At 41.6% G+C, this 24,420-nt stretch overlaps 3 protein-coding genes and 1 pseudogene across 3 annotated transcripts in view; 1 reads left to right on the top strand and 3 right to left on the bottom strand.

Moving 5' to 3' along the window:
- The window catches only part of LOC119887775, an 878,746-nt pseudogene that overhangs the window by 685,175 nt on the left and 169,151 nt on the right, over window positions 1–24,420 (top strand).
- The window catches only part of LOC119889520 (NLR family CARD domain-containing protein 3-like), a 237,846-nt gene that overhangs the window by 82,569 nt on the left and 130,857 nt on the right, over window positions 1–24,420 (bottom strand).
- Window positions 2,438–8,119, bottom strand: LOC119906698 (zinc finger protein OZF-like). Its single transcript, XM_038724049.1, has 2 exons — window positions 7,615–8,119; window positions 2,438–3,895 (listed from the first exon to the last, which is right to left on the bottom strand). Exons 1-2 carry the CDS (start codon window positions 7,784–7,786, stop codon window positions 2,634–2,636), a joined length of 1,434 nt encoding a protein of 477 aa, XP_038579977.1. The 5' UTR covers window positions 7,787–8,119; the 3' UTR covers window positions 2,438–2,633.
- Window positions 18,821–20,524, bottom strand: LOC119899681 (stonustoxin subunit beta-like). The gene is made up of 3 exons (XM_038714342.1): window positions 20,520–20,524; window positions 19,841–19,887; window positions 18,821–19,704 (listed from the first exon to the last, which is right to left on the bottom strand). Exons 1-3 carry the CDS (start codon window positions 20,522–20,524, stop codon window positions 19,064–19,066), a joined length of 693 nt encoding a protein of 230 aa, XP_038570270.1. The 3' UTR covers window positions 18,821–19,063.

Here is a 24,420-nt window from a genome sequence, read left to right as displayed (position 1 = left end):
ATCCTTCCATCCATCCATCCATCCATCGTCAACCGCTTATCCTTTGTGCAGGGTCGCAGCGGGCTGGAGCTAATCCCAGTTTACATTGGGCGAAAGGCGGGGTACACCCTGGACAGGTTGCAATATGCATATGTTATTTCTTAAATTGATTCAGATATTACTTCCCCTGGTAGGGGTGTAGACACGCTGCTGGAGTTCAGGTAAAACAGTTTTGAGGTATGTTTAATTAAAAACACAGACATAAGAAATGTCATAATGTAGTTTATTTGGTCCAAAGGATCACTTACCTCTGTACTATTTATACTGTGAACACTATTAGGAGTTGTCTGTCTGTGATATTGTGTAAGACTGAAACATGGCACAGCTCCTCTCACAATTCTGAGGAAATGTCTCAGATCTGTCTTCTCTCTATACACTCCAGTATGTATAATACACAGCAAACCCTCCAATTATGTCACGCAAGTGAAGATAATCTATAAAATTGGAAGAATGTATTTAATGTTCTCAGTATAACAACATAATGGAAATTCAATTAAACTACATATTTTGAACAAACTGAACAGTGAACAATATTTGTTATGTTCTGAAACCTTGGATCTGTATTAGGCTCTAAATAAATGTTGTGGCTTTGAACAAAGCTTGGCAGCGCTGAGTGCGTTTGTAATGATGAACCCAATGTCAGTTTGAAGAGAGTAATGCAGTGGCTTCAATGTACAACAGAATATGACTTGTTTGTAGAGAATTAATTTGTAACTGACTAACCTTTGCAACAAATAGCCCCTTTTCCACAGAAATGTTTATTTAACCAGTAAATGTGCACTCACTATATGTCGTCATGTCTTCCGTAATTATGACCTACTAACTTTATTGTTAAGATTGCTGTGTGTTTTGTGATTGAATTTAGAGGTCTCTGTCAGTTTACCTTTGTTGTCACTTAGTAAGGTGGTGAAATTCAACATTTACATGGTCTTGGTCTGGAAAGAGAGGACGTTGGTATCCCATCGTAAATGGTTTAAAACCTCTGGCCGCACAGGAGAGGTAGTTGTTGGCATATTCTACCCAAGACATTTGGCCATTCCAGGAGGAGTGATGCGCTGAAATGCACTGGTAAGCTGACTCCAAATCCTGGTTGGCCTGCTCCGTCTGCCTTTTGGTTTGAGGATGATACCCTTATGAGAGGTTGACTGTCGCCCCAGCCACCTTGCAGAAAGCCTTCCAGACTTATGACAAAAGCTACGGACATCTGTCTGACACAATATCCTGAGGGATACCATTGGAGTGACAAATATGCTGGATAAGAAGGTCTGCAGTCAGTATCAGGAAGTTCAACATGGGGAACAAAGTGCACAGCCTTAGACAGCCTGCGGCCTCCACTAGGTACAAATGAGCAGTCATTTGAATTTTTCGGTTTTAAACCCAGCTTTATGAACTAGTAAACATTAATATTGTAGGGAGTTGCGAAATGCAGGTGGGTGCAGATCCTCTGCAGATCCTGACATTGACTTTAATTCATTTTCAAAAAGTGAAGTCAGCTTTACAAGACCTTGCCTTACTAGACTTTGGTCTAGTTTCGGGTCCCGGGAACTTAACTTCTGTGGACTGATGTGGAGACAGTATGGGAGAGGGGGCCTCCAGCTGTTTGAAGCCTCATTAGTTTCTTCACAAAGACAATAAACAGTGCAAAGACTATGTGAGGAGGAGAGTAGGCTACTACTATAACACTGTAAGACTCCCAATGGGACATTCAAATTGATGCAGCAGAACCAGAGTTATTGTCCTTTGATTTCTTCTCCCTCATCAACAAAAGCTCATAGCAGTCCACTAACACCCTGAGTTACTGAACAACAGCATATGAGCAGAATCACACAAACGTTTGCTACACAAGTTTTTTCATTCACCTGTTTATTATGTCACTACAGATACAATTAGATGAGTTTATGAAAATGATCATGGTGGACTACGACCTATTTTCTCATCATTAGAGAAACATGAAACAGCCAGAAACTGCTTGTTGTAGGCTCCAAAATATTGGCAAATATTTAACTTCACTTCCTTCATAATGATGATTTACAATAAATGCTACAGATGATCTATAAATGTCTTATCAATCCATAATAGGCCTGCATGATGTGAGGAGAATCGGCAATATTGCGATGACAATATGTGAAAAATAAATATTTAAATGTGCATATTAGCTGCCTGGATGTTTTTAAATTCACGATTAGAATTTCATTTTTCTAAATTTAACACAACGCTGCTTTCACAACAGCAGTAAAGTTTACAGCAGCACAGTCACTATATAGACTCAATATCTGGCATTCAAAATACTGAGTGATGGTTAAAAAGAATGAGGAACTCAGACATCAATCAGCATCAGTCTGTCCTCTTTCTAGATTCACATCATAAATGAGGAGAAATCAATAAAAATAAAACTTGATTTTAGACAACACCAGAAACAAGTAAAAGTGTTCTTTATTCACTGGAAGATTTGATGAAAAGAAAACTTGACAGACTAGAAGGAGCTGCGAGAAAGGACATGTTCTGCAGAGAAACCTCTTTGTTAACAGCAAGTTATCGCCATCTACTTACTTGCTTCTTCCAAATTACAAGCTTGAAAAATCTGAACCCGTGCTTCATTTACGTCTGCTGCTCTCACCAGCACACTTGTGCTTTTTGAAATAACGGCGCAGAGAGAATCGTTTATCGCAATTGCTGCAACTAAAGGGTTTCTCTCCCATGTGGACAGTCAAGTGTTCTCTCAGAGTTGCACTTCGTGTAAATGCTTTACCACATACTGAACAACAAAAGGGCTTCTCCCCAGTATGCATTCTCATGTGTGTGGACAAATTACTTCTGCGACTGAAACTTGCTTTACAGACTGAGCAGCTGAACGGTTTGTCTCCTGAATGAACTCTTAAGTGTGAGGTCAAAGTTGAGCTTTGAGTGGATCTTGTACCACAGACAAAATAACTGAAGGGTTTTCCCTCTGTGTGGACACCCAAGTGTTGTCTCAGATATACCTTTTGTGCAAATGTTTTACCACATACTGAACTAATGAACGGTTTCTCCACAGTATGTATTCTCATGTGGGTGGACAAATTGCGTCTGAGACTGAAACTTGCTTTACAAACTGAGCATGTGAAAGGTTTTTCTCCTGTATGAACTCTCAAGTGTGAGGTCAAATTTGAACTTTGTGCAAATCGTCTACTACATACAGAACAACTGAAAGGTTTCTCTCCTGTATGAATTCTCATGTGTCTCTTTAGCTTTGAGTTATAGCGAAATGGTTTACCACACACAGAGCAGCTAAACAGTTTCTCACCAGTGTTACATCTACTGTTATATTTCAGAAGGTTGGAACCTGACTGAGGTTCCCTGGTCTCTTCCAAATCACAACTGTTATCAGTCTCAGGTTCAGAGGGGTGAGACGTCTTTTCATGAGTAGCTGGTCGTGAAGGTCTATATAGATCTGAGTTCCTGGCTGGTTCTGGTCCTCCACAGTCCTCTCCATCAGCTTCTGTTTCCATTTGATCAGTGAGTCTTTGATGAAGCTGTGAGGACTGAGGTTTCTCTTCTTCATCATCTTCTTCGCTCTTCACAACACGAGTAAATGTGAACCTGGTGATATCAGCCTCTTCCAGCCCTCGAAGCTGCTCTCCCTCCTGACAGGTCCAGAGTTCCTCCTGTTCCTCTTTAATGTGTGGGGGCTCTGGTGGGTCCTCCTGGTTCAGACTGGGGCTCCACTCCTCGTTAATGTGTATGTGCTCTTGTGGGTCCTCCTGGTCCAGACTCGGACTGCACCCCTCCTTATTGTGTGGAGTCTCTGGTGGGTCCTCCTGGTCCAGACTGGGGCTCCACTCCTGCTGCTCAAGAGGAACCACTGCTTTCAGCTGGCCTGTGGAGAAAAACGAAATACAAACTCGTATTGGAAAACTGTAACTTCCTGTTAACATTTAAACCACAGACACCACTACTTTCCTAAATGAGTGGAAAAATTATGCAAATTTTGTACAACATATCTGGAACTAATAAGCTCTGATTATAATAAAAGCCCATTTTAACAGGTTCAATGTCTTTACTGTAAAGCTCAAAATACAAAACAAGGCATCTGATAGTGGAAAACAGGAAGAACAGGTAGGACACATCAGAATACACGGGACTACGGTGGAGACATCCAGCTGCTTTAGGTTCCTCTGGGTCCACATCAGCAAGAACCTGACCTGGACTCACCACACTGACACCCTCACAAAGACAGCCAGACAACGGCTCTTCTTCCTCCACAGGATGAGGCGGCTCAAAATGGACTCCAGGATACTCTGAACCTTTCTGCAGGTGCAACACCATCCTGACTGGCTGCATTAACACCTGGTATGGCAGTTGCACTGCCCTCAGCCATAAGGCTTTACAGAGGGTGGGAATAACTGCTCAGTGCATCACCAGGACAGAGCTGCCATCCTTGGAGGAACTGACTGCCACTACAAATTTGTATTTAAAATTTGGAGCGTTTGCTGCGGTCCGCCATGGTCCAGAACTGGAAACAGAAGGACTCTCTTCTTCATGTTTTGTCGACGTACTGCGTAACAAATGACTGTGTTAGGTCCCGTTTAATAAGTAGAGCTATATTTCATTGTATAAGCTCTCCCAGAACTGTTAAATAATCTTATTTAACAGCTATGGAGTCTACCTCATGTCAGCTTGTACTGGATACAGAAACGTCATTGAGGCAAAACAGAATTATGATTCCCAGACACCCTGTATCTTTCAGTTTATGTTGTCATAACAGAAACAGCTGTATAGTACAGGATACATGACTAAGAGAAGAAAGTTTAATTCAGAGAAAAGCTGTTGATTTTAATGCTGTTGTAGGTTAATCAGGATTACCAAAGTATTAATATCTGTAGAGTACATGAAATAAAGATACTGAGTTACCACGGACAAATCAGAGCTGCTCATTATAGACAGATTATAGTGAAGTCACACGTGATTGGATCAGGGGCTGATGTCTTAGTCTACAACCTCTATAAGAATAACTGCTCATCTGTGCTACCTCTGTAGCAATCTTAAACAACATCAGAGATTGTCAACACCCTCTCCATAATTTCCATGAATTTTAATCAGAATTGTTCTGTTGAATTATCCTTGGACGACCGTTGCCCAAGTCCAATACTGTTGAATTTAAGAACCAATACCGGTTCAATCACCCGAATTAATGTCTCTGTAGCCGTCAACTTATTAATTATTTAACATGATGAACTGTAGCCGATTTAGACCTGGAACAAAATAAAAATTCATTGTAATTAAAGTGACTAATAGTAATTACTGAACCATGACTCTTTAGCAGATATTTAAACCATGGCGTACTGACAGCGGCTCTGCGCAGAAGACAGGTCAGGTATAAAGTTTAAAATTCATAGAGAGGCTATATTCATACAACCAGATCAACAGAAATCAGGATCGAGGCAAGGCAAGTTTATTTGTGCAGCACATTACAATTCAAAGTGCTAAACATAAAAGCAACACCGGGAAATTGAAAAAGAAAAACATGAAAATCTAATTTTGAAAAGGGTGTAATAGAAAATAAAAACAGGATTAAAAAAATAACAACAAAAAACAGGGTAAAACAGGACAGTAAAAGTTACAGTGCAGTGTCCAATTAGGGTTAGAAGAGTTAAATAGAAAATAAAAACAGGCTGAGGGGTTGAGCAAATAAATGAGTTACAATTATTTTTTGTCTTTGAAAAGAGAATAAACATTTTCAGATTTACACCAATAGACTACTGCTGGGCTCTACAGTGCGACTATTTGGCTCGCATATGCCCCTAAAAATCGATAGATGCGAACTGGGAAAAATTATTCACGAGTACAATGTGCGAGTAATTACAATAACCCCCCCCCACCCTGCCCACCGCGCCGCTAATCGTTCAAAACACCATGACGCTAAGCTGGTGTCAGTCAAATGAGAGTTGTTGAAACTCTGGTGGGAAAAAAAAGCCAGCTAGCCACAGGAGCACTGAGAAAGATCCTGGTGGGCGTGTCGCTCGGTGTCCGATTGACCAGCTCGTTACAAAAGACCGAGATGCAGCAGCTGGAGCGGCGAGACAGAAGACAGCAGGAGAAGATAAGGAGGTTTTGGGTTTGGCTAGCTGGATATTTAGCTTCATCAGGTACCTTTTGTTGAAACATGTTCAACTTTTCATAAAATCGATCTGCTCGTTGATTTCGCTTCACATCAACTGACCAATCACAGCCTGGATGGGGCGGGACATAAAAATGGCATCCTACAGTAAACTTTCAAATGTTGACCTGCATGAATAGTTCATTTCTGATTGTTGATGAGACAGCAGCATTAACAAATTAAGTTGGCCATTTTTTTGCACAAGTATTTAATGACTGAAAACATGAAACTGCTGTTTTGTCCAACAGGAATTAATTTTATACCAGTGGTGAGCTGTATAGTTTACTATTACATAAAAAGGACAATAGCCTACATATAGTAAAAATAAATCATTTATATATTAACATACTAACAGTATGCTATTAGATTGAAATTGAACTTTTTATCTATACTATTATAATATTACACCCATTAAAACTAGTTTCTCCTCCACGCTGTGCGAAGGAGCCTCTGCAGTGGAAAGATGAAGCCAGTATGAGCTCCTTCTATCCTCCTGAGAGCAACACGTTCCCCTCCTTCTGTTTTACTAAACTTACTGTAGTTCTGTTGTATTTTTACATTAGCTGTGGCTTGTGTGGTTGCTGGTGGTGGATCGTGAATCCGTCTCTGGTTCAAAAGTTTTTGTGATGAATGATCAGTATTTTAAAAGCTTTTTTCAATGTCTCAAATTTTCAAAATGAAACATTTGTTTCATATTTTAAAAAGCTTTAACAAAATATTAAGGCCGAGGTGTACAGATACCAGGGTCTTCACTTCAAGTCCTCCAATGGTTTCACACCATAGATGAACACAAGGAGAACGAGCACACACGTAGTATAAATATGTATAAAATAAACAGTTTGTTAAACTCTGTGTTACTTGGAACATTTTTCACTGCGCTCCTAAATTTCTTTGTGTTCTCCTTGGGAAAAAGGTTAGCGTAGAGCCCTGCGATCGCGATGCTTAAGGTACATCTTATATATTCTTAGGGTTAAATGTTTCACTGAATATGGTACGATGGGAATAATAATCAATGTAACTAAACCATTTGTACTCAGCTCTGGAGTTAAAATGGTAGTAATTTTATTTGTTTTAATGGTTTCTTTACTTAATTAAAAGTGCGTAAATATAATGACATTTACACCAAAGTAGGTCCTAAATTAAATTATTATATCATCAGATAATTTTTTCTGATGGTTTCATAATTTCACTGCTGTAGATGAAAGTGGAGCAAATTTCCAAGAGCAACTGAACAGTGTTCAGAATAAACCTTTATTACAGCATAAACTAGTATTAACTGGATTTTCTATATTTGAATAATGATCAGTACGAAAATAATTCCCATATCAGGATTTGAATGCAGGCCTTTTACTCGCAGTGGAGTATTTTCACAGTGGTATTAGTACTTTTACTGCAGTAAAGGCAGTTTACAGTGAGAATAAGCAGTAAAGTGCACAAACCTGCTCTGTGTAACCGGACTTCAGGCTTGAAAACAGCGTCCAGTAGTTTGCGTTGTCCACAAAGTTCCTCCTCGTACTCTGCTATCGTTCTTTCAAACAGCTCAAATATCTCTTCAGCAGCCGCACTTAGTCGCTGCTGGACAAAAGCTCTCAGCGTTTGGACTTTAGACATGTTTACAGCAGCTTTTCCTCCACGTTAAACTGACGTTACGTTCGGGCTCCGTCTATTTCCAGCTAGCAAGCTAAGCTAACTGCATTAGCTTCGTAGGACAGCGGGAGATAATTCAGATGTTAAACATGTTCAGATAAAGGGAACAGCACAGAGTCTATTCAGACAGCTCTATCTGGACATTTGGGCTCCGTGAAAAATACAGTTTGGTCTCTATGGAAGCTGCTCCGACTGTGAGGCCGAGCTCCGGCTCCGGCTACTTCCTGCTAACAAGCTAACTTCCTTTAGCATTCTTGGCTAACAGGAGATGAGTCTGAGGTAGTCATGTGTCCCTCTGAATCGACGCTTCGAAGCGCGTGTCGAGGCTTGCGTTGGTGACGTTTGAAGCCTCGCGAGCCGACCGTACCACGTGACCGATTCAGAGATGGTTCGCAGATTTGGCGTGCGATTCACAAGGAGCAGCAAAACGAAATGGACCCTCTTCAACATTTTGTGGACTTTTGAACTTAGAATTGAACACAAAGTTTATCAACGTATGTCAGAACTGCTTTGATCAAAGAACTAAATTGTGATGAAAAAGAAGAAAATTTTAGTTAAGTAAGAATGTGTTGACATTTTGTGGTTTTGGTAAAAATTGAACTCTTACTCCATATCCCTAATAATAATTTTCTACAGCAGGTGCAAATTCCCATTAACAAAAATCAACTGCCTGAAGCCCAGCACTGTGGGAAAGTTATTTTTAAAGAAAGATGAATAAAATGTTGTCTTTATTATATAAAGTCACAAACCAAGTCATCATAACCCTCTCCCTTGTTTCCACTTTCCTTTTGACCATGTCATCATATCATAAAGACACTTTATTAATAAGTTAATAAGTCATGTATTGGCATCACAAACATCATTCATTATTAATTCAAAGCTTATAATCACCTTGCCTGTTTTACATCTATTGTCGGCCCATGAATGAACCAATTGGATGGAAAGCTTCAATGCTTCATGAAGCTTCATCTCGCCGTCACTAGTCTGAGGTGAAACATCCCGAAAGTTTACACAAAGTCCACTTAAACACGTTTATCCTCACATGCAGGCTCTGCTGCTGAACTCCGGCTGGAGAACGAACGCTCAAGTGCAACAGAAAAAGTTAATAGATTTCCCTCTCATATTTCCGACACTCAAAAATCACATGTTCCACAGATTCAATATTATCACCAAATTTACACCTACCTGATATGTGCTTACCCATACTATGCAAATACTTATTTAACCCAGTGTCCAATTCTTAACCTAGTGAAGATGATTTCCTCCCTTCGTTTCCTTTCAGTGATCCTCTCTGTCCCAACCTTTTGTTGAATGTTATATAAATGGCTCCCTTTCTCCCCTGCATCCCAGTGTACCTGCCACTTTTTATTAATTTTTGACCTGATTTGTGCTTCTGCTTTACTTGAAATTGCTATTTCAACAGCTTCCCGTTTACTGGCTTGTTTTGCCAATCCATCTAAAGTTTCATTACCCTTTACCCCACATGTGCTGGAACCCATGTAAACTTCACCCTTACCCACATCTGACAGATCTGTGAGTAAAGTTCCAGTACTTCATATGCTATGTCTTGTCTTGCTTGTGACTTAAACGATTGCGTACTCTTCAGAACTGTACTAGAGTCTGAGCATATGACAACTTTTGCTGACATATGACAACTTTTGCTGCAATGCCAACCAAACAGCCACCAACTCCACGGTGAATGGACTCAGAGAGTCTCTCTCAGGGTCCATCAGTGAATATGTCACTATATAGTCTTGTCTTGTCAGTACTTGTCATTGCTCCGTATGTGTATGTGTATAGCGCCTTTCTAGTCTCAACAGCCGCCAGGGGCAATTCGGGGTTCAGTATCTTGCCCAAGGACACTTCGACATGCAACCTGGGATTGAACCGCTGACCTTCCGATTAACAGCCGCTCTACCTCCTGAGCCACAGCTGCCTCATTCATCCTGTCACAAAATATCTGGCATCCATCCACCCCCACTCTAATCCTTGAGTGGCTATTTAAAATCTCTAAGTCTGCAAAAGGAGCCAAGGTGGTCTGACTGGCAGCGGAACTGTTGGGCAAAATTCCTTTCCCTCAAGTCCCATTTCTTTCCCAATAGCATCTCCCGCCCATCCAAAACTGCGATTTTTAACCCTTTCATGCTCCCAGCATACCTGCATAACTGCTCTTGTGGGGTGAGACCTCCCCTGTCCTTGGAGGTTTGCCCAGTAGTTGGCTGCCAGTTCCCTTCTTAACTGCAGAGGCATCTCACCCATTTCTACCTGCATTGCCACTGCTGGTGACGTAGGAAACGCTCCAGTGCATATTATCAGCGCTTGTGTTTGTACAACATCCAACTTGGCCAATGTGGTTCTAGCTGCATCTCTGTATGCTATGCAACCATAATCTATTACTGATTTAATCAGTGCATCATATATCCCCTTCAGTGCTTTCCTACTTGCCCACCAGTCCACTCCTGCCAAACACCTCATCACATTTAATACCTTTTTACATTTAACTATAACTTTCTCAATGTGGCCGGCCCTTTTCAACCTAGTATCAAACACCATTCAAGTAGGTTAGCCACCGGGAGTTGTTCTTCTTCTTATTGTTTGGTTTTGTGGGCAGGCTACCGGGCAACATTAAAGGTCCATGCTGCCACCTGCTGGACCGGAGTGTGTACCATTAGGACTTTATATAGAACTTTATATTGTATTGTGGATGTTAAACGGTGCGTTCGAGATGACGGCAGCTGACTTTCGCCAACTTCATAGTCTATCGTGTAGTGTTGTGTCGTTCAAAGAATGTTTCGTTCATAAGACCTAATCGTGTGTATGACTCGGGAGGAACGGGTTGTCTCAGTGAGTGACTCGTTCATTTTCACGCATGGGTCCTCAGACTTTCGTTCACTCGGCAGGCTGAGTGACTGCCAGCGCCGGAGAATGAGAGGCAGGTCGGCTGTCAGGTAACAGTCACTGGACTGACATTATATAGCTATTTTGTTAACTATGTGACATTTTATGAAGCATAACATTATCACAGCGCAGTGATGTTGTGCTATGTTATAGTTTTAACACAGCTGCACCGTAACTTTAGTCCTGCTAGTGTTTACAGCTAACAGCTGATGAGAGTTGTTCTGGGTCCACTTCCGAGCCCTGACAGGGTTCTACCGGGAGCCGAATTACCTCAGAGGTCGTCTCCTCTCCAAAACAAACAGACCTGGTCATTAAAACATTAAAAAACAGCCACATAGCAATGTTAGCTTCATCTAACAGCTGATCCGGGTCTGCCAGAGAACGCAACAGAACTTTTCCTTTTTATTTCCCAATAGAGCCGTGCTGTTGTTTCACAGCTCCTGACTGAACAATCTGCAGTGTTTGAGAGCGATTTGCTCATGTGTGTTTCTTTCTGTCTGCAGAATCCGGACATGATGTGGCCCATTCTGCGTCCAGACCTGCCAAACTGCTGCGTTTATATGTGTTAATATTTCTCTGTTCCTCTCTGTGCTGGAGTTCTTTTAAGAACTTGGTGGCTTGATCCGGATTATTATTAAATTGGTTGAATTTTAATAAGAGTGTGTTTATTCATATAGTGTATCAAGCTTATTACTTCTATATATTTACTGCCAATCTGATATTAATATTTTACTCATGGATAGGGACGTTAGGCTGCTGTATGAATGAGCACTTCAGAGATAATGATAGTAATTATATACATAAGCCTTTATATGGCTGGTCTGGTTGTATACTCAGGAAAGATTGTGAAAATGGAAGCCGAAGTAGTGGTGATTACATATTGACAAAATAGTCTATTTTTACATGGTTTGAATATGGTTGTGGGCCCAGGGGGGTTTATATAATGATGATATACAGTAATCAAGAGGTGAATTTGTGCATTATACTTTGTCAAATAAAGCAAGCCAGGCAGCCTTCCGTGTTTGAGAACAAAATGAACAAAATGACAAAAAAATAAAAAAAGATTAGTTCATTTTAATGAACGAGATTTGAATGAACGAGTCTGTCTGTCAAATGAGTCGAACTTGCCATCACTACTAACGTGAGCTGCAGGTGAAAGCAGGGCTGGGGTATAAAAACAATAAACACGATTAAAACTGACACAAAAGGAAATCATTTAACTACGTAGCCTACTTGATCATAGTAGAAGCACAAAATGCAAACACTGATTACTAAATCAAAAAAATCTAAACATGTCAGCAAAATCAGGCAGGCAAAACGCTCTGATTCTGAAATGCTTCTTGTGGGAAATGCAGCCTGAAGTTTATGGAACGAAATGGGGTCGCATAGAGCTGTGAAGAAGGTGGTAGAAGCACGAAAATGACAAATTAATAACAAGTCAATAACGTGGGGCAGGCTGCACGCTCTGCTGCTGAAACGCTTCTGACACGCTTCCAGTGGACTTGGCTATGCTGGACTATGGACGCATCAAAACCGCGGCACAGCCGTAACGTCCCGTAGCCGGAGTCAGTGGATTCCCGGCGTAAAGTCGGACGCATTCTACCTGCGTGAGCTTACTGTGAGCTCAGATCAGCTGATTGCTGCAGCAATTGCAAAGAAAAATACCGCAAGACTGGCCAAAAGTGTGGTTCCAACTTTGTGCATCCTGAGAAAAGCAACTGCGGACTTTTAATGTCATGTGACATGGTGACGTTTTGCAGCGCCGGCTAAAGTTGGACACGATTTCTAACCAGCATGCCTTATTTTCCAGAAGTCCAGCATGCATCACGTTAAGTCAGCACTGCACAGCGCCGCATGAAGCCAAACGCTCCTAAAGGTACAGTGTGTAAGTTCTAGTGTGTAAGTTCTAGTGACATCTAGTGGTGAGGGTTTGCGAATTTTTTTTCCACCAGGGCAGTAAAATGTGAAGTTTAGATGCTGATCTGAGCTTCCCTGCTGTTACCGTTTCATTACTAATAGTATTCATCATCTGGTTGTCTCAGGAAGGTAACGGCACATTTCTGTCCACGTAACAAAGCCATAACAGAGGCTGGAGAAGAACTACATGAAGTTACAATCCAACTACATATTTTTTCTACCAGCGCAGTAAAGGTTTGGCTGGCTGATCTGAGCTTTAATGCTGGAAGCTGCTGTTTTATTGCCAATTAGTGATCAGCTGATTCTCACGAACGTAACAGACAAATCCAAAACAGAGAGCTTGAGAGAGAGAGTCACTACATGAAATTAATCCAACTAACATAACACTGCAAGCCAAAGCACAGCGCTGGAGAATAAACCAATCCAACTAACAATAATTGTTTTTCTACCAGGACAGTAAAAGTTTAGCTGACTGATGCTTCCATGCTCTAAGCTAACGTTATGGTTTTACTGCCAATTAACGTTACTGATCAGCTTATTGTCTAACTAATGTAACTGGCAAAGCCAACCCACAGGCTGGAGAATAAGTAGGCGCCATGAAATTAATCCATATTTCACACCACTGAAAGGGGAAACATGTCACGGCTCTCTGTGATGTTGGCCAGCTTTTAGCTAAAGCTATCAAACAACAGTTTTCATTTGCATCCTAAAGTCTGACAAACAAAGTTAATTACCTGTCCAGCAGAAAACAGACAACTGCAGCACCATTTTGAAAACATCTGTCCCACATTATAGCCTTCCATCTAGGAAAATCCACAACATCCATGATTTCTGCCGTCAGCTGTCCCGACTCCGTCTGGCTTCATGGTATAAAGATCCACAGGCTGTCGGCTCTTCATTTTGTCCAAATGTCACTTCTCTTCTAATAAACCAGAAGACTGCTCGAAGACTCTTGTTCTTCTTTGTACCTATTCAATGTAGTGACGAGCGTCTACACTGCTGGAATTACACAAGCAGAAGAAGAACGCTGTAATGACGAAACACCTCTGTAGCGCTGTTTGTCCGTTGACAGCTACGGTAGAAACATGATGACAAAATACAGCAACCTCCACAGCAGGGGGTGCCTGCAGTTATGTAGATGTAAATGTCTCATTCTCAGGTAATAAAAACATAACGGTTCATTGTGTAAGGTCTTCACACACCACTGAAAACATAGTTATGGATCTTATATTGCATTTCTGTCAATAGATCCTCAGAAATATTACACACTAGACCTTAGACAGTTTCTCTGCTGCTGCTCTGGGGACGACACCTCTACTCACATCAAACTCCCTCCATGGTGGAAGTCTTTCCACTTCCTGTCTGGCCAGAAGCAAAGCGGCAGCCGTCGGAGCCGTCCGATGCGGACTGAACCGGCAGGGAGATCTCTGAAGACCTGAAAGTGACAAAGTCACCATCAGTTTCCTGCTCTGCTGGAAAAATATTCATGTGATGTGGATTTTAAAGACGGCTGGGATTTCTTCATGCTGACTGAAGCTTCTTATATCCATGTGGATATTGTTGGGCTCCTGCTGCGAGGCCTGGGGGCCAAACAGCCGCTCTAAACTAAAGTTAGATCTCTGCTGCCTGTCCGCAGTTTTGCCTGTGTGAGATTGAAAAGCAGAAAAGGGCAGAATTTGTTGTGGTGGCAGCCCGGCTGACGGTGAGTGTCCTGGTTTTTTCTCCTTTTTATCAGTTATTCTTCCTTTTCCTTGGTTTTCTGTTCCCTGCCTGCCTCCCTGTGTTTTCTCCCCTGTGTGCTCTCTCTCTCTCTCTCTCTCTCTCTCCCATCCTCGCTTGATCGTCGTTGCTCCATACCCGGTGCCACCTCCGTGTTCAGGCTTTCGTGTTTCTTGTTTTTTCACATTTTCCCTGTGCCTTGTCGCCGCCATCCCTAACCCTGTCTCTCTGTCTGTTTCCCACCCAGGTACACTCACCCTCGTCCTCCGTTCAGTCGGCTGGGCTCGTCCACCGGCCCTCTCCTCCTCGGACTTCCCTCACGGCGTCCTCCCTGTTCCCTCGCCTCTCCTCGCTTCCTCGGCCCCGTGTTCCCCGGCTCCCTGGCCCCCTGTCTCCTTGGTTCCCCGTGCCTGTGCTTTCCCAACATCCACCTCTTCCTCCACTCCAGTCCCTCTACCCCTTTCTCCCTCAATAAACCTCCTTCCCTCTGAACATTGCATTTGGGTCCTCTCTGTCCCCACACCACACAATCCCATAAAAGAATTTTAGATCTGCTGACACAACTCAAAGCTAAATGTTGCTTCTTTGGTTTGTGATGACGGGGCACTGCCCGCCACTTTGACACAGCAACATGTTTGTGTCTTTGGTGACTTCCAGTTCATTTACACATTACGCTTTCTGTTTTCTATATTGCAATTGGCTGATTAGACAGGAAATCCATCCCAAACTCTGGATGATACTTGCTGCTGTGGCCTTCCTTAACTTCAGAGATCTGCTCTGCTGACTGGATTCTCACCTCCTCTGTTTGGCTCGGTGTTTTCCTCTTGAGGTCACCGGTTGGGAGCCGGATGTGCTCTGAGGCCTCCATCCACCAGGGAGCGCACTCTGCACAACACCCTGATGTTGCCATGCATGAAAGCGCTGATAGCTAAACAGACAGATTAGAAAGAAAAGTCCCAACATTCAGTGGAACAGTGGATTAGAATGAATGGGAAGTGAGCATTAAAGCCTTCAGTGTGAAAGCAGCCTTAGAGAGCAGCTCATGCTATATGTTTTCAAAATAAGGTGTCAACATAACATATATACAGTAATAACAGAAATAAGATGAGCTGGATTATATTCACTGGAAGTAGAAAACATGTGTCCATTAAAAGGAAAAAATTACTTTATTCTTTGATTTTGGGCTTCTGGAAAAACACGAAATAATTCAGTGAGTTAAAGAGTCCGGTAATTTACACTGATTTAGTTTGTTTAGTGAACAAGAGCTGCTTTAAGGCCCTCAGCACTTCAGTTAACATGATTTAGTATGATGGCAGACGGCTGAATGAAGCCACTAGGGGCTCGATGGCTCTGTCTCTGCCACTCTGTGCTCGCTCTGTGAGGTGGGAACTTGCACAAACACACATTTAGTAAAGTGCAGCATGTGAACACTACAGCACACACAGGATTTTAACTGAGGGCCTTTAGTGCTGTGGACAGCATTCAAAAGTCATCTGCAATCAGCTAACAGAAGCTCAAAACCTGGACCTGGAGCCTTCTTGTGGGAACTGCAGACTAAGAGTTAACAATAAGTTGTAGTGAGCGCTGGTTCCACAGCAGAGCTAAAGGCTAGGATGCTAACGGCTAACATGCTACAGTAACATTCAGTCAGCATCCAAACATGAAGAAGCTGGAAATGAGCTCTGCTAGATCCCAAAAAGTCCACTCTACAGGGTCACTGGTCGTCAGCCACAAGTTAGGAACCTTTAGCTCTCTGCTTCACAACAGCTTCTCCTGTCCTCCAATGATCTGAGGCCGCTACCGCTAAGCCCCGCCCCTCTACCTGGGAATGACCTGTCCACAGTCAGTTTAACAAGCAGCCGGTCCTCTGTCCTCCAGTAGTCCCTGTGGGGGGGTCAGCTGTTTCTCATCAGCTCACTTGGTTCTCAGTCCAGAACCAGTAAAACCAGTAAAACCAGTTTAAAACACAGAGCATGCAGTAATCTAAAACTTGGCCACATGAAATCTGTCCATCAATGATGTGTAAAAAAGCCCCCAGTTAGGATCAAGTTGTTCAAAGTGATTTCCAGGTCTCTCACTGGGACAGATATTCAGCTCTTTACCTGAGGAGTTCCTCCGTTTTCCTCTCTCCAATGACTAGAATCAATCCAAACCACAGCTCCAATCAGATGAAACGCTGTGTCTGCATGTGTCTGTCTGGGAACAGTGTGGGAAATGAGCCTGAATCCATTTCTAAGGCAACGTGGAGATTGAATTTACTGATCAGTGATCAGCAGCAGGCTGAGAAGAAATGCTGATTTAGAAAATAACTGCCAATTATCAGCTGCTGCTCATCAAGATGTTCAATATTTGATTCAAATCAATCTTCCTTTAGGTTTGAGATCGCAGCCAGAAATACAGTTATTGTTAAATGAAGTGATTTAGCATCATCTTTCCAAAATGTTCCCATATTTATTTCAATATTAAACTTAGTCAGCTTAAAGAGCTGCTTACATGGATATATTCTGTTAAAGCTTTGAAAATTCACTTCTGCTGCTGTCGCAAGAGGAAATGTTGAAGATTTTCTCCTGATTGGACAAAACAACACAATAATCCAACTTTATTGGCCGTTGTAGTGGAAACGTCTCTCTGACTGTTTCTCTGGACGTTATTAAGAAGCATCAACGTGTCTTCAAGCTTCTGTTCAGAGAAGGTTTCACCATCAATACTGACCTCAATCAACCAATCAATCAGCTTTAAAAGCTCCTGATCAATATTCTGTGGATGGAAACCAAAGGTCGTCTCTAGCAGCGTCAAGAGAAAGCCAGCAGCAGCCTGAGAGCAGATTTCAAATAAAGGGATTCAATGAAGAATCAATCTTGTTATTAGAATTGTATTGATGAGTGCTGTTAGCCACGCTGATACCAACAGTGATGTGTTCAACACAAACATTCATCTGGATGGAAGTGGACTCCCACAGAAACTAGCATGATCACTGCCCTCCAGTGGTCACTGTCAGTAACTGCAGCACTGACAATAATCCTGATGTTTACACTGACATTATTCCACATTCACTGCATTATTTTAGCACTAATGTTCGTCAGGCTGATGAGCACGCTCTATATGTGAACACAGAGATTATTAAAGTGCTACAAACACTGAGCTTCTTTCTAAACTGACTGAGAAATAATCACAGTGTTTACTGCCCTCCAGTGGTCCAATAATCAGGACTTTAACAGAGAAACATTCAAAACACTAGAATAAAAATATAGAGCTTCTATAGCATCAGTGCGATGTTGCTACGACTTGTTCATGTGAGCGAAGCTGCTGGAACAAAACTGCTTTGATCCGGCTTTGTTCTCCACCTCAGGACTATAAACCTCCGTCCAGAAGAAGAGGCTGAAATTCACTGTGCAAAGGGCGGCAGCCGTCATTTCAAAGCCAGCTGATGATCCGTGGAACTGTCTGGTGTACAGGGACGCCGGGGACTCACCAACCAGCCCACTAGACCATTAAACTATTTGATTTAGAGAGTCTTTAAAGACAGCTTTCCAAACCCTGACACCAAAGAAGAAGATCCCATGATAGAATAAGGTGCTGCTGCTTTAGTCAGAGTGGAAATAGGACAGTTTCCTCAAAGGAAACAAATGCTGGAGTCCTTTTTGTTTGCTTCAGAGTTCAGTTTGGATCAATAACTGTCCCCAGATATTTGGGAGCTGCCACACATTTCCCTATCTGAGCCTTCATGGATGTGACTGCATGTGTGTGGCCAGGACTTCAATCAATGATCTTTGCTTTTACATGTTGAACTGAAGACAGGACTTTAAAATCCTCCTATTCTCACACCTGCTCGGACACATGTTTGTTTAGAGGATCAATAATATGGGCCAGAGCTCCCGTCCTTGAGGGGAGCCGGTGGAGGAGCAAACTCGGTCATTTCCTCTCACTCTTTTTGTCTTGTTAGTTTAAAAGTCAAGAATCCAGCCCCACAGAGTGGCTAACTGCTAGCTAGACATTTCTAACATTTTACCCAGAGGTCAGTTGTTCTGGTTTGAACTACGTCATTAATATCATAAAAGACTTCTTTCAGTATTGTTTCATTGAAAGAGCAGCAGCCAGGAGTTTAAAATACTGTCGTCATGACTCAAAGTCCCCCGAACTGTAGTTTTTATTGTGTTGAAACATTTCTTTCAATAAAAAAAAAAAAAAGACAGTTTTCCCCCAAAATGAGTCCCAGGTTACATTTTATGTCCCAACACAGGTTTTCTTCCTGTTTCAAAGCTGTCTCCAAACAGCCAGGAATCAGCTCTGAATGAGTTGAGACTGAAAATGTGTCACATATTTTTACAGTAACTTTCAGTAAAAGTACACACTGGGAAAAGCATTTCTTTATAGACAACGGCGTCCACAAACTTTTGGCCATATACTGTATCTTCCAGCTGAATGGTGTCAGTAGTCCTGAGCTGAGAAAGACAACAAACACACTCACAGTAACATTCTGCTTTTATTGGAACAAGAGCCAGAATTCAAAGCAACACATGACAGAAGGTCCAAGTCAACGGCATTTCCACCATTTAATGATCAGAGCTTCCATCTTTAAAGGACTGGAAGTGGAAGAAGTTTACATGGAAATGAGGAATCTGTTCAATCACTTTGAATCACTTTGTACAAAGTTCATTGATGGATTTATTACAAGAAGCTGAAAGATTTCTGTGATCCTGTACAGACTCAACTGATCTGTTCTCTACCAGGAGGAGACTCTCCCTCCTGCACAGAACACAGAGACACTGAGGAAACAAGCGAGGATACAAAGAAATAATTATCGGGTCCTAACCAGAACCCAAAGCCAGGATAAAGAGGTTCAGTGAATGTGGTGTTGAAGGTGTGGAGGTGGATCAGTGTGTCAGAGGAGACTCTGTAGAAGGACAGAGTGCCTGCAGGACAGTCCACATACACTGCTACTCTACCAGAGGAGGAGGAGGAGGAGAGGAGGTGAGAAATCAAGGTGGAGATGGAGAAGGAGGAGGAGATGGATGTTTTTTGGTTATTATGCCAGGCACAGTAAACATCACCAATATAGCAGCTCAGACTCCAGGACTTATTCCCTCCAAATAAACAGTCTTTACTGTCTCCTCTCCTTCCGATTCCTCTGTAACTCACTGATATATCAGCAGGTCCTGTCCACTCGACCTCCCAGTAACAGCGACCAGTCAGACCATCTCTACACAGAAGCTGAGGCCAGTAGTCAAACCTGTCTGGATGATCAGGATATGACTGATCCTCTCTCACACGTGTTGCCTTCCTGTTGTTGTCAGACAGTGTGATCCCTCTGTGTACTGTGTTTGTGTCGATTGTGAGTTCACAGGAATCTGATGAGAGAACGAGACACAATCCAGCTGCAGTTATTGATCTATCATCTGTTCATTGATTGGCACTTTGAATGAGTGATGTCACAGTCTGAAGATGGTTGAATGTTTTCATGAATCAAATGAAAAACACACTTACACTTCTTCAGCCCTGGTCTCAACCATTGGTCTCCAGCAGGCTCCACCCTAAAAGGAGGAGGGGGGTCAGAGCAGCATCAAACATGGACATTACATTCCTCTCATACACGTATTCACAATACACAGTGGTTTGCTCTGCTGTTTACCCTTTTCCCTCTCCTCTTGCACTGTGTGTGAGGAGTGAGATTAGTTACTATTGGTACGTGGACACTGTTTGACTCTGCTGCTATTGAAAATAAATGCAAAGTTAAAAAAACGTATATATATATATATATATATATATATATATATATATATATATATATATATATATATATATATATATATATATAAATATAAAACTTAGACAAACTCAAATACATGCAAAATAGGTTTGTCTCATTTGTCCACAGCAGTGCTACAATTCAGCTTTGGTTTTTAGTCACCCCACATGACATGGAACTACTGAAAGCTTTTTTTCTATAAAATATTAATATATGCAATTGTTTCTTCTTCAAATATTTTTGTAAAATGAAATAACCACACATTAGCAATCAAGATAGTAGTATCCCTGGACTACACAAGACTGAATACATGACACTGTCTGAAGTGGTGTGTGTGCGCTTGTGGGAATATACGATCTCATACTGAGTACACACACACACACACACACACACACACACACACACACACACACACACTTCATATAGTCAGTGTAGTGAGGGAACAAGGTATAGTAGACAATAAACATTAATGCACTGAACAGATAGCATAGTTATAGTACAATGTCGTGTGGTCGTTATTGCCCCTACCATTATCACAGTAAAGTCATATTTCAATATTTTTGGCACCTCTGATTTATCCCTGAATAAGCAATGCCTCTGTGATTTGGGTATTGTCATATGTAATCATTTTCCTATGTGCTGTATAACTTTCTCAAAATGGGTTAACTAACATACATCTCCAGAGTGCATGTAAAAATGTTCCTGTCTCTGTCTGGCATTTCCAGCATAAGTCACTGGACAGTATGCCGATCCTACTGGATATAGTTTAGAAGGAGTAAAGTTAAACCTTTGTATTAACTTGTATTGAATGAACTTCCCTCTAGCCTCCTTTATATACTTCCCCGTATTCGATAGGATATTCAACCAAACGCCTTCAGTTATTTCACAGTTTAGGTCTTTCTGACAGATGGTTCTGAGATTTTTACAAATATCTCATTGTAGTCCGTTAAAGGTCTTTTAGAATCTAGCTGCCCTGCGTGTTATGCAGGTGCTTCTAAGAATTCCACCACTGCGTTTACAAACTGACCCTTAGTAATGCAGTTTCTGATTTGTAAAAATCCCAAGCGCCAGCAACATCAAGAAGAAGGAACACGAGAAGCTTGAGAAATACCAAGGGCTGAAAGAGGAGCTAGAAAAGATGTGGAAAGTAAGAGCAACAGTGATGCCAATGGTAATCGGTTGATTCCAGGTAAGAAGACAAAAAAGTTTTTTTCAGACTGATAGACAGTTCCTTTAATATGCAGAGATCTGTCTGAAATGCATCAGTTATTACCAATATGCAATTATCATGTTTGTTCCAGGAGATGTTCTCCTGGGAGACCTCCTGCACAAAGATCTTCTTTTTCTATGCATCATCACGCATAGACCAGTAAACCGAAATGTGCACATCCCACACAGAAATAATAGTAATCTCTTAAGGATTAGGACAACTGCACCAACTCCAGCACCCAGAACAAACTCATTTAAAATGGCTCTCTTCAATGTGAGATCACTTTCAAGTAAGACTTTTATCTTAAATGATTTTATCTTTATTTATGTTTTTAACTGAATCCTGGTTGCAAATGAATGACTATAGCCAGCTAGCTGAACTGTGTCCGCCTCAATATGATTGCTTTAGTCAACCGAGGGTCAGTGGTCGTGGTGGTGGGCTAGTGAGCGTGTATAGGAAAAATTTTAAATGTCATCAAGTACGCTGTGATGAATTTAGCTCCTTTGAAGTTCTCACTCTTAAAGTTGGAGGGCTGCATCATATATGTTATAATTTATCGCCCCCCAAAACCGCCTGGAGGATTTTATCAGAACTTCCTGAATTTTATCTACTCTGGTTTTAAATTGTGACAGAATTGTTCTTTGTGGCGATTTTAATATTCATGTTGATGACCCCAACAATGTTAATGCAACTGACTTTTTAAATATGGCCACTTCTTTTAACTTCAAACAACATGTCAAAGGGCAAACACATAACCGTGGTCATACACTGGACTTGGTTTTTACCCTGGGTGTCAGCATTTCCTCGGTGGAATTGGTGGACATGACCATATCTGACCACAGATGTATTGTTTTTAGCTGCGATTCGCCTGTTACTCATGCCGCCTCACCAAGCTCCGTGTGTTGTCGCATCTTTAATGAACAAAGTGTTTCAAAGTTTTGCGCAGTCTTTCAGAGCCAAAGCCAACACCTGTCTGATTCCAACACCAACAATCTGGTCGATCACTTCAATCATATCTGCTTGTCGTCACTAAATATTACTGCTCCTCTAAAGGTTAGGCCTACGTCTAAAGCTAGTAAACAACCCTGGATAAATGACAGCATTCGCAGCCTAAAAAGGGAATGCAGGAAAGCAGAGCGCAGATGGAAAAAATCCAATCTCCAAGTCCATTACCTCAGTCTGAAGGATTTATTAATTAACTACAATAAAATGGTTAAGGATGCGAGAACACACTATTTTTCTGAACTCATTACTACACATAAACACAATCCCAGGTTTCTGTTTAAGACTGTGGATCAGCTGGTAAACCCAACCCCTCCTTGTGCCTCAGCTGAAAGTAATGATGACTGTGAATTGTTTTTATCTTATTTTACCAATAAGGTGGTGTCAATCAGAGCCTCTATTACCCCTGCGGCCTCTTACTTAGAGGTCTCTCACCAGCAACAAGAGAGTTTTAACCAGTTTTATCCCATGGACTTGTCTGAGCTTTTAAAAACCGTATCACAAATGAGAGTGTCCTCCAGCCCACTTGATGTAATACCTACAAAATTTTTACTAAAAGTAATAGATTCTGTTGGGCCCCATTTGATCTCTGTTTTCAACAGCTCCCTATCTACTGGTTGTGTCCCTGATTATTTTAAAACGGCTTGCGTGAACCCACTTTTAAAGAAACCTGGTTTAGATCCCTCCCTCCCACATAATTTTAGACCAATTCAAAACTGCCTTTTACTGCAAAGATTCTAGAAAGAATTGTGTCCAAACAGCTGCTCACTGTGCTGGAAAATAACAAATTATTTGAAAAGTTTCAGTCTGGTTTTAGGAAGTACCACAGCACTGAGACTGCCCTGCTTAAAGTCACCAATGACCTTTTAATGTCTGCTGATGAAGGTATGTGCTCAGTCCTTGTACTCCTGGACCTTAGCGCTGCTTTTGACACCATTGATCACAACATCATGTTAGACAGACTGAGGCACTGGGTGGGGATCTCTGGTACTGCTCTAGAATGGTTTTCATCCTACCTGTCAAATAGGAAGTTCTGTGTGTCTGTAAACAACTATGTCTCTTCATTCTGTCCAGTTAAATATGGTGTGCCTCAGGGGTCGGTCTTAGGACCCATTTTGTTTTCCTTGTATCTGCTTCCCCTTGGACATATTATCCATAAACATGGCATTTCTTTTCATATTTATGCTGATGACACACAAATATACTTGCCAGTCAGATCCACAGACCCTGGAATGCTGAGTTCACTTAACAACTGCCTTTGTGAAGTTAAAAAATGGATGTCAAATAATTTCCTCCAGCTGAACTCAGACAAAACAGAAATCCTGGTCATCGGGTCCCAGCAGATGGCAAATCAAATACTGCCATCTGCTGGTTCCCTAGTAAATCACATTAAGCCTGTGGCAAAGAACCTTGGTGTTTGGTTTGATAGTAATTTAAATTTCGAGCAGCACACCACAAAGCTTGTTCAATCATGTTTTTATCAACTTAGAAATATAGCTAAAATTCGATCTATGTTAACTTTTAAGGACACCGAGACCATTTTACACGCCTTCATCTCATCACGCCTGGATTATTGCAACAGCCTTTTCACCTGTTTAACCCAAAAATCTATTGATCGACTCCAGACTGTCCAGAACTCAGCTGCCAGGCTTTTAACCAGAACAAAGAAATATGACCACATTACTCCTATTTTAGCTTCATTACACTGGCTCCCAGTATGTTTTAGAATTGACTTTAAAATTCTATTGATCACTTTTAAAGCTCTTCATGGCCTCTCGCCTTGTTATATTTCTGACCTTTTAGTCCCATACGCACCAGCACGTACCTTGAGATCCTCGGGCAGAGGTCTGTTGTCTGTTCCAGAGTCTCGACTGAAAACTAAAGGGGACAGAGCGTTTGCTGTCAGGGCCCCGAGGCTCTGGAACAGCCTGCCCGAGGAAATCAGGTCGGCTGAGTCAGTGAACTCTTTTAAGTCCCTTCTTAAAACATACTTTTATAGGAGAGCTTTTCCCGATCTTATTTGACTTTATTTTATCCCTTTTATTTATTTTACTAATTTTATATTAAATTTTCATGCTCTTATCTTTTTTTTGTATTATTCTTTAC

This window comes from Micropterus salmoides, unplaced genomic scaffold, assembly GCF_014851395.1.
Source record: "Micropterus salmoides isolate LMB-PRFRI ecotype aquatic unplaced genomic scaffold, ASM1485139v1 Ms_hic_scaffold_1, whole genome shotgun sequence".
Classification (NCBI taxonomy): domain Eukaryota; kingdom Metazoa; phylum Chordata; class Actinopteri; order Centrarchiformes; family Centrarchidae; genus Micropterus; species Micropterus salmoides.
The sequence above is the reverse complement of the archived record's forward strand: the minus strand, read 5'-3'. Positions and strand labels throughout refer to the sequence as shown.